At 61.7% G+C, this 10,160-nt stretch overlaps 1 protein-coding gene across 1 annotated transcript; it reads right to left on the bottom strand.

The window, feature by feature from the left end:
* Positions 1–362: 362 nt before the first annotated feature.
* On the bottom strand, positions 363–4,898 carry LOC102425337 (granzyme K-like). Its single transcript, XM_023749155.1, has 5 exons — positions 4,835–4,898; positions 4,635–4,782; positions 3,035–3,122; positions 2,060–2,329; positions 363–595 (listed from the first exon to the last, which is right to left on the bottom strand). Exons 1-5 carry the CDS (start codon positions 4,896–4,898, stop codon positions 434–436), a joined length of 732 nt encoding a protein of 243 aa, XP_023604923.1. The 3' UTR covers positions 363–433.
* Positions 4,899–10,160: the final 5,262 nt, after the last annotated feature.

Below are 10,160 nucleotides of genomic sequence, written 5' to 3'. Positions count from 1 at the left end.
AGTCCCACCCTCGACACCCGTATCGACTCTGATCGTCCTCCCTTCCCGCCTGGCGTGTTGGGGTTGACTCTTCACTCTGAGAGCCCAGCTCCGGGCCCTGCAGCGCAGGTCTGGTCGGAGCGGAGCCGCCCTGTTCCCTCACCTTTGCCCTGTGGGGAGGGGGCACGGGGACATGTCATTGGCTGGGCTTGTTCCCACGACAGACAAGCAGAGCGGCGTCTACCCTTTATTCAGACCGAAACCAGCAGCGTAGGCACACACCAGCGAGACGTGGGACAAAGGACTCGGTTCCATAGCCAAGGCAGTCCTAAGGGGCCCCACGTTAACCGCATCCAGCGACATCGGACGGTCAAGTTGGCCTGTAGAACATATTCTGGGGGGAAAAACAGACACAGAAACAAGCAGCAGGCGGCCCGAGGCACGAGGCGCAGCCTCATTCTGCAGGAGGGCGGGGGAGCTTGCGTCGGATCCAGGCCTGGACCTTCCGGGTGAGGAGGGTGTAGACCCCGGGCTTCTTGGCGTCGCCGCACTTAAGGCCTCCAGAGACCAGGCCGGAGAAGGCGCCTCCGCAGACCAGGGGGCCCCCGGAATCGCCCTGCGGGGGAGGGACACACGCGGGTGAGAGGCTCTCCATCGCCCGCTGCCGCGGACGGTGGCTGAGTCATCGGGGTTCTCTGGGTCCCGAAGACACCCCCTCACCCATGCAGGGCGCGAGTGTCTGTGTCTGTCCAGGCTCACAGTTCTGTCTGTCTGTCTGTCCATGTCCCTGTCTACATCCGTTGGTAATCACTGGCTGTTGAACCTTATTCATCAAGGAATGGGTGGGCGTAGAGTTTGAAATGCTCACTGACACGAAAGGGGTTTTTAAACTGAGTGTCCCTGTGGTGCCTGAAACCAAGCTGCGGGAGGAGGGTGTCGTGTCTGTGCTGGGCAGGGCTCTGTCTTCTGTCCTGGTTTCCCGCCTCCAATGGCTGAACAGGGGGCTCTGTGCGCGCACAGCACGCAGGGAGGACTTGCTCAGGGGGCTGATGCTCCAGACTCGCTCTGACAACAGAACCTGTCCCTCAGATCTGTCAAGGCAAGTGACAGGCGCAGGCTGCCTCGGCCTGCTGCCCCGCCCCTGCCGCCTGCGGCCCATGGCGCTCTGGTCGCTGCGAACACGTGCTTAGGACAGCAATCTTGCAGCCGTGTGCCATGGCAACAGGCGTGCCGCGAGAACGCTTGCAACACGCGACACCTGACTCCTGACCCGGGCACCGGCCTCCTCCCCCCGAGGTCGGTCACCAAATAAGAAACAACAGCAATAGCCGTCGGTGCTGTGAATGAATCAAAATTACGCCTATCTTTTTTGTCAGATCAGAAAAATAAAATATTTTTTGGGTGTGGGCCAGAATTTAGTCATTAACCTGTGTGTGCCATGGGGTGAAGGACGTTGAAAATTGCTGGGTTGGGGCAATGGGGGTCTTGGGGCACCACACACACATGATCTTGGAGTCATCACAGCCTCCGTCCCGTAACCACACGTGTGTAAAGTATGATGTGAGCAGTGTGCCACCGACCTGTCACCTGCCACCGTGCACGCCTATTTCTTAACTCCCCCCGGAAACACGATTGGAAACGTGTGACCGCTGTGCCTTCTGGCGAGTCGGTCGGATGATTCCAGAAACGCACTACAGTGTGGCTTCCGCACGTGAGCGCAGTGAGCCCTCTCTTCTCCAATGAGAGGGGCCTGTGCTGGGAGAGGTGCCCTCTAACCCCACTGGAGACCTCCCAGCTGGGACGCTTCCCGGGGATGGAGACCCCAGGACGCCCGGGAGAGGCACCAGGTGAGGCCTAGTGTCCTGAGGCACACACACGGGGGAGCACGCATCCCGCGTGGGGGTGTCCTTAGGATTCGTTCACACGGAAGAGGGAAAAGGCCGAGGGTGCTGAGCGGGGACGGAGAGCGGCTGCCGGACGAGGCTCTGTGCTCTCCGTGCCCTCGGCTGGGTGCCGGCCAGCAGACCTCGCCTCCGAGGGGCACAGCGCCGGCCCAGGCCCTCCCAGGGGCGGCTCTTACCTGGCAGGAGTCCTTCTGGCCCTGGGCGTCGCCGGCGCACACCAGGCCTTTCGTGATGACGGGCTGGTGGTTGTAGTAACTCGGGCTGTTGCAGAGCTTGCGGCTGATGACGGTCACGGTGACTTCCCGCAGGGTGTCCGAGGGGCTCAGAACGTCTGGGTCGGTGGCGCCCCAGCCGGTGACCCGGCATTTCGTTCCCGCTCTGAGGTCGTCCCGGGGGCGCGGCTGGAGCAGCTGGACCTGCTTGTTGAGCTTCGCGGGCGCGTGAAGCTGCCGGACGGGAGGGAGAAGGAACGTCACCGTCCGCAGCGGGAGTCTGCTAGCGCCGGGCGGGCGTGTGGTCCCGTCTGGGCGTCCCTCCCGAGTCTGCGAGTCTGCGTTGGTGGCCGCCTGCAGCTGTGCTGGTGGGGGGCGTGCCCCCCGGGAGCTCGGCGGATGCTCGGGAGGGGCTCTGGCGCGGCCAGCCCGGCCCAGGCTCAGCGGGCTGCCCTCCGCTCCGCTGATGGTTCTCTGGGGACAGCACCGGCCATGCCTGGGCGGGCTGGGCTGCTTCCCGCCGGCGGGGCCCTGGAGCACGGTCTAGACTGCGTATGGGCCAGACGAAGGAGGCCTAGGCCACGCGTGACTCGCTGCGCTCCCTGAAGGCCCTGGCTGGCTCTGTGGGATGAGCGACTGGTGATTCTCACTCGCTCATGGTCAGGGCACCTGGAGGAGGCTGTCAGTGAGGACCGGCCTGCGGGCGGCTCCCTCCCCGCCTGCGGGCACCAGGCTTGCTCTGTCTCTGGGGAGCCGGCCCTGGTGCGTTGGCGATAGGTTCCCGTTTCTTTAGGGCAGCGTGTGCAGTGCACGGGCTCCGCAGACCATGTTGATCGCCGCATATCCGCTGGGTGTGCGGACGCCACGCTCCCGGGTGGAGGGTTAACAACGGGATCAGTTGTGTCGGGACCGGGGGAAGGCAGGAGGCCCACCACGTACCTTCACCAGCATGATGTCATGCGACTCGGGGTCCGAGGTGAATCCCGAGAACGGAATGAGCTTCAGAGAGGGTAGAGAGGTCACCGGGCTGGGATTCGGGGGACAGAGGACCCGGCCTGAATGAAGGCTGTGATGGGCATTGAACCGCCTCCAGGCACCCACCCCCATCCCCAGCATTGCAGAGGCGGGCAGAGCTGTCACTGACGGGGAGACCTGGCCCTACCCTCACTGACCCGGCGTGGAGGCCCGGCCCAGGCAGGTGGGGACGGGGCACAGGCAGGTGGGGACAGGGCTCAGGCAGGTGGCTGGTGAGGCCTCGGCGGCGTGCGTCCAGCTAAGCAACAAGACCCCCAGGTGTCCCCCTCCGGCCCCGCGCCTCCCGGACGCGTGCAGGAAGGAAGTGTGCGTCCGTCTGTGTGAGCAGCTCTCGGCGGTGCCCGCCCCGGATTGAACGGGCATTTACTGAGCGTCACCCTCTGCCTCGCGGTCCCCGGGGGACGAGGGCTGAGAGGGTGGCCGTGATGGGACACGGTGGTTTCCATGACAGCGACAGCCTCGGGAAGTGCAGAAGCCACATTAGCCGGAAAAGGTGGCAGCGACTCAGACACAGCAGAAGCGCCACAGCTTCCCGGCTGCACAGCCTCTGGTTCGTGTGCAGCCCCGTCGATGGGCCATGAACCCACACCTGCCAGCCGCGGGGGAGCCTACCCGGCCGCGCTCCATCGGGCACTGGCGCAGGGGGAGCCCTAGTGAGCGGCGCTGGGAGGAACGGAGCGTCTCCTCCTGGCTCCGTCGGGCCAGACGCACAGAGGAGAACATACACGCGAACAAAAGCCCCCTCCCCACCCCACCCCACCCCACCCAGCAAGCGGACTCCTTCCTGCTGCTCTGGAGGGGATGGGGGGCAGAGCCCCACGAGGGGGGTTCCAGCTGGCGTCAGAGAGCCAAGGGCTGAGGGGGTCAGAGAGGCTGCAGTCTGTCTTCAGACCAGCCTGGTTCTCAGGGGCCAAGAGAGAGAGAGAGAGAGAGAGAGGGAGGAAGGAAGAAAGACGCTCTCTCTGTAGCGTCTTTCTTTCCCCTGGGAAGGGGTTGCCCTTACAGCTGTGATCCCCAAAGTGGGGGCCTGGCCTCGGGGGGTCAGGGGCGGGAGTTCCTGTGAAGGATCTAAAACCCGTTAGTGAAGCGGCTCCTCGCCACTAAGTGCCGCTCACGTGTGCTTACGACCTGCCGGCCGGCTCGGACCCGTCACAGATACCATTCCAGGCCCAGATCAGGCGCTGCCCCATGACCCCACCCATGCAGTGGGGACGGGGGTGGGGACGGGGGGCGCCCCTCAGGCTGTGGCTCGCAGGGGCCACGGGACCTGCTGAGTCAGGACACCGTGGGCCCCACCGTTTCTGGGGCCGCCTCCCGGCGCCACACGCAGGCGCGGGCCGACCCGCTGTCCTCGGGAAGGAGCCCCAGGCAGGGACCGTGGGTGCACGAGGGTAAACCAACCCCGCCCAGCGGTCAGCACCCATGGAAGCTGCCCCTCCCCCCAGGAAAGGCAGCTCTGTCCTCAGGACTCAGGGAACCTCCCCGACGGGAGGGCGGGGCTCACCGGTGGTGGCAGTGGGCCGCGGTCAGCACCCACTGCGGGTGGATCAGGACCCCCCCGCACACGTGCTCCCCGTGGTACTGCAGCGAGGCCATGAACGGCCTGGAGTGAGGGGCCACCTCTCTCCCTCCGATGACCTCCTCGCTGGAGCCTGCAAGAGAACACGCGCCGTCGGCCACCAAGGACCTGAGCGGCCGACTCACGTTTCTTCTCTCCCGGGCACTGCAGCGTCAACCCCGGCCGCCTCAGAGCTGTAACCGCACGCATGAACCGTTGCATGTGATTGTGTGTGAGCAGAGGTATAACACATGCAAGCCCAGAGGCCCAGACGTGTGAGGAGTCGTGGTCATTTATGATGTAGCTGCACAGTCGCTGGTGCGGCTACATCAATTCACGTCCTGCTCCGGTGGGTGGGCAGGGGAGATACTTACACGCAGGCATCAGACAAGCCGCGGCGACGAGGAAGAGCAGGGAGGACGCCGTCATTTTTAACGGCGAAGAAGCCCGGTGAGCTCTCTGCCCGTCGGTGAAGGAAGCCGGTCTGAAGACGAGTTTGGGTCTTGCGAGTTTTAAGCTGCTCCCCACAGCGTCTCGGGGGCAGGGTTTTCACACCTCCGTGGGGAGCCCGTTTCAGTCTGGGCGGTTCCGAGCTCTGCCTGTCGCACTTGCTCCGTGTGCGGTAGAGAACTCGCACCTGGATGAGCCGCCTTCGCCACGGGTGCGAGCTCTCGGGTTTAAATGGTGAGAGAATCGGAGGCATCCACGCCAGGGAACGTCATGAAGACAGAGTTCAGAGACGGGGGCCCTGCTCTACCGCGCTGCGTGCTGTCTTTCCCGCAGAGAAGGGTGCCTGGCACGGCCGTGCCTCCCTGGCTCGCACTGGGACACGGGCCAGTTACGGAGCGAGACGCGGACCCTTTGCCGACCGCGGGTGCTCCAGCCAGGCCTCGCTCAGGCCGGCGTCATCTGGAGAAACCCACACGCCTGTAGCACGCTCCCTCCAAGTCCTGCCGCCTCCTCTGAATTTGCCCGAATGTGGTGAAGTTTTAGTTGCATTTTTGGAAGATTTCATAATGTGACCCGAGGGGAACATGGGCAGCGTGTTCTGAAATTCCAAGTCCCTTTTCCTCACTTTTAATAGGAAATGACCACGTGTTTACCCAGGGCCTCGGTCATCGTATTTGTCAGAGACCGAGGACTGTGCTCGGTGCCGTGTGCTCTCCGGGCCGGACGGGCACGCGAGCCCGGCTTCCTCTCGCCCTCACTGTGGAGGCGGCGGCCTCATAGGCTGGGACCCTGCTTTTCCTGGGCGCCGGGCGAGCGTGCAAATCTGCTAGAGTTCCAGCAGCCCAGCCGGCACCGGACCCCAGTCACGCTCAGAAACGCTGACCAATTACCTTTAAGGAGCAGGACCTGCTTTCTTTTCTCTGACATAGAAGCATCCTGCCCGCCAGTGTAACCCGGTGGACCAGGAGGTCAGGGTTCGAGTCCCGGTCAGGGCACAGGCCCGGGGTGCAGGCTCGATCCCCAGTGTGGGGCGTGCAGGAGGCAGCAATTAGTGGTTCTCTCTCATCACTGATGCTTCTCTCTCTCTCTCTCTCTCTCTCTCTCTCTCTCCTTTCCTCTCTGAAATCAATAAAAAAAAATTTTTAAAAAAGCTATCAGCATCCTATTTTCTTCTTCTTCTTTTTTGTGTGTGTGATGGAGCATTGCAATCCAGGAGAATTGAAATGTTATACTTGCCAGATTGCAACAGACTCCTACCCAATCCTTGTTTTCTAGCATAAGACAGTGGGGATCATCGATATGATAGTTACACATCGTACATTAACATTTAATAATACAAGCGCCTGACATTATTTCCAAAATTCTTCTCACGTGATCATTTATAAACTGTCAGGTCTGACGTCTGTGAGGCAGGAGGGACACGCGTGTGCTTGTGCCACAAAAGGGAGAAGCCGGCTCAGGGAGGCCCAGCGACCTGCACACCGTGGCCTGCACGGAGCCCTTTGCCCAACCTGGAGTAACTTCTACGCTAATAAATAAAGACATGGCCCGAGCACAGCGTTTGCAAAAATATCCTGTTTTCACGTTACAGGGCTGTGGCCCCAGCAGAGCGTTCCTGCATATTAAATAGCAGACTTAGCAAGACTTCCTGTCGCAGCGCCTGTGGGCGAGGCGCGGAGGGTCCCGAGTGAGAAAAGCCACAGACTTAACGAGCCAAACCTGTCAGCTGCAGCCAGATGTCCCCGCTAAGGTTCCAGCACCTGGTCAGGGCCGGGGCGCCGCTCCCCGTGCCTGGAGCCGACGGGAAGCGGCCGTCCCTCAGCCCGTGATGCTGGGGACGCGACATGTGGAGGCGACTGGGCGGTAAGGAGGGAGTGGAGGGTGTGAGAGAAACACTGCGTTTCTGGCGGCACGGGCAGGCGGGGCTGAAAGCTGCTCAGAGCTTCGTTTTGAGTGACAAGGCCTGACACCCACACCTTCAGCGCCGGCTCCGGGCAGTGGCTGTCGCTCATCCTGCTCTGTGGGTGGAGCTCGCTGGAGACTCCTGAGCTGGCAGGTGGCAGCCAGGGTGGGGCCCTGTGTGCCGCTCCAGGCTCCTGCCTCCAACCCCTGTGCCCGCCGTGCTCCGAGCCGCCCAAGAGGCAGCTGGCGGTGCCCAGGGGAGGCGGTACCCGGGGGAGGCGGTGCCCAGGGGAGGACGTAGCCGTGTGCACTGCAGGCGGACACGGAGGGATGTAGCTCACTGGGAAGGACATCTCCTGTCTCCCGTGCGGCTGGCCTGGAAAGTTCCAGCGAACCCGCTGGTCTACAGCACCGAGCTCTCTGGTTTGGGCTGTGGGCGGGCGCGGTGAATGGCATCACTTGTCATTACGCTGAGGGTCCTGGTGCAGAGCAGGGGCTGAGGGACGTGCCGAGCCGGGCGGTCCCATGTGTTCCTGCCGAGTCTGCTGCGTGTTTGCTTTGGACGGCTCCGTGGCGCCCTGCTGGGCTGAGCGGGCTGGGCGGGCGGCTGGCTTCGTGTCCCGGCCTGTGGCTCTTGGCCGCGAGCTGCTCCGTGTCCTCATTGGCTGCTCTCGGAGATGCTGCCTTGCGACTTGGCTTCCATCCCTCCTCCCAGAACCCTCCTCTGTGCCAGAAGGCCCGTGGAGAGCCGCGGCCTGGGAGCCCGAGGGCCACCTTGGCTCTCTCCCCGGGCGGCCTCTCTCTCTAGCCCAGACTCCTGCCCCCGACAGCCACGCCCACCAAAGCCCTGTCCTTCCGGTGGCCCCAGACCCGTGCCTGCCCGTGACCTGCTCATGACCGTCTGGGGCAAGACGAGGGCTGGGAGTCGGAGTTTAGAAGAAGTTACACAGCTCTATGTGGATTAATTTTACTGAATGTAATGAATTCAACGTCTGTTCAAGCTGGTCATGAAATAGGGATGTGCTCTGCCTGTGTGTGTGTTTGATGGAACGTTTCTATGCATTGCGTTGTGTTGTATAACTGTACCAGCCCACGGGGACGGAAACTAGAACCAAACCAACTGACAAACAAACAAACCCCCAGTCTCGCCCGGGCTCCCGCACAGCGCGTCTGCGCACAGCTCTGTGGGCTCCACGGCAAGGCCGCTGTCTTCCGAGCCCTGGTCTCTCCCTCGCCGCTGCCTTTGAGAGTCTTCTGACACCAACGTTTCCCAGACCTCGGGGCTGCCCAGCCCCCCCAGCCCGGCCCGTGAGATCGGGATTTGGCCGAATTCCCCCAGGCCCCGCCTGTATGGCCACAACCTTCACCTTGCCTTCTGTCCATTAATGATTTAGCAGATTTGATAAATGACTCTGCTGACAATTATGGTGAGACTGTGGCAGCTTGGAACATTGGAGTGGGGAGGGCTGCGGGGCTGCTGTGTGCTGACATTATGTCGGAAGGGACCAGGGAAATGCAAGTCCTGCTTCACATGGCAGCCATCCTCCCGCCCTGGGGACGCCTTAAGGTGGTGAGCCCGAGAACAGATGGCAGGAAAGCGCGTGCCCTTGACTCAGGCCGCGGCTTTGAACTTGGCCTCGATGCAGGACACTGGGTTGGGGCCTATGGCACATTGGCTATGTACATTTTTAAGAAATATATTTTTATTGATTCCAGAGAGGAAGGGAGAAGGAGGGAGAGATAGAAACATCAGTGATGAGAGAGAGTCACGGATGGGCTGCCTCCTGCACGCCCCACACTGGGGATCGAGCCTGCAACCTGGGCATGTGCTCTGAACCATGACCTCCTGGTTCATAGGTCGATGCTCAACCACTGAGCCACGCTGGCCGGGCTGGCTACGTACCGTTAAATACCTCGGAGAAGCTCTATGCCAGTGGTTCTCAATCTTCTGGCCCTTTAAATACAGTTCCTCATGTTGTGACCCAACCATAAAATTATTTTCGTTGCTACTTCATAACTGTCATGTTGCTACTGTGATGAATCGTCATGTAAATATCTGATATGCAGGATGGTCTTAGGCGACCCCTGTGAAAGGGTCGTTCGACCGCCAAAGGGGTCGAGACCCACAGGTTGAGAACCGCTGCTCTATGCCCTCCCTTGGTGGAATGAGGGTGGTAAGGATGGTGTGGAGGGAAATTTGTTTTATCTTCGTCCACCTTGACTTTTCATCAGAACATACTGTGCATGTTAATTGTCTTCCGATTATACAGGCGTGTTTCCTCCCCACCACCTTTGGGTTTAGCAGCACAGGAGGGAGTCCTTTACTCCTCCCCAAGCGAACATGGAATGACCATGGTGGGTGGGAGGGTAGTGGGTGAGCACAGGGTCTTGCATTTAGGGGGTGGCCACAGGAAAACACCCCGAGAGGTAGGCACACGGGGGTCTCCCGTGCTCCTGGAGCGGCTGCTGCTCGGACGCTCTCCTCGCTCAGCCTCTCCTCTCAGCCTCTCCTCTCCCAGCCTCTCCTCTCCCAGCCTCTCCTCTGCAGCCTCTCCTCTCCCAGCCTCTCCTCTCTCAGCCTCTCCTCTCAGCCTCTCCTCTCCCAGCCTCTCCTCTCCCAGCCTCTCCTCTGCAGCCTCTCCTCTCCCAGCCTCTCCTCTCTCAGCCTCTCCTCTCCCAGCCTCTCCTCGCTCAGCCTCTCCTCTCCCAGCCTCTCCTCTCCCAGCCTCTCCTCTCTCAGCCTCTCCTCTCCCAGCCTCTCCTCGCTCAGCCTCTCCTCTCAGCCTCTCCTCTCTCAGCCTCTCCTCTCTCAGCCTCTCCTCTCCCAGCCTCTCCTCTCTCAGCCTCTCCTCTCCCAGCCTCTCCTCGCTCAGCCTCTCCTCTCAGCCTCTCCTCTCTCAGCCTCTCCTCTCCAGCTTCTCCTCTCCCAGCCTCTCCTCTCAGCCTCTCCTCTTCCAGCCTCTCCTCTCCAGCCTCTCCTCTCCCAGCCTCTCCTCTCTCAGCCTCTCCTCTCCCAGCCTCTCCTCTGCAGCCTCTCCTCTCCCAGCCTCTCCTCTCTCAGCCTCTCCTCTCTCAGCCTCTCCTCTCCCAGCCTCTCCTCTCTCAGCCTCTCCTCTCTCA

This window comes from Myotis lucifugus, unplaced genomic scaffold (assembly GCF_000147115.1).
Source record: "Myotis lucifugus unplaced genomic scaffold, Myoluc2.0 scaffold_3249, whole genome shotgun sequence".
Taxonomy (NCBI): Eukaryota; Metazoa; Chordata; class Mammalia; order Chiroptera; family Vespertilionidae; genus Myotis; species Myotis lucifugus.
The sequence above is the reverse complement of the archived record's forward strand: the minus strand, read 5'-3'. Positions and strand labels throughout refer to the sequence as shown.

What these genes read in the sequence shown, in the direction of transcription:
- LOC102425337 (XM_023749155.1), bottom strand. Translation starts at nt 4,898, where the DNA reads ATGCGTGCGGTTACAGCTCTGAGGCGGCCGGGGTTGACGCTGCAGTGC. An exon ending in GTGCCCGGGAGAGAAGAAAC is followed by an intron (nt 4,783 to 4,834) that starts GTGAGTCGGCCG and finishes GTTCTCTTGCAG; the next exon opens with GCTCCAGCGAGGAGGTCATC. An exon ending in ATGACATCATGCTGGTGAAG is followed by an intron (nt 2,330 to 3,034) that starts GTACGTGGTGGG and finishes CCCGTCCGGCAG; the next exon opens with CTTCACGCGCCCGCGAAGCT.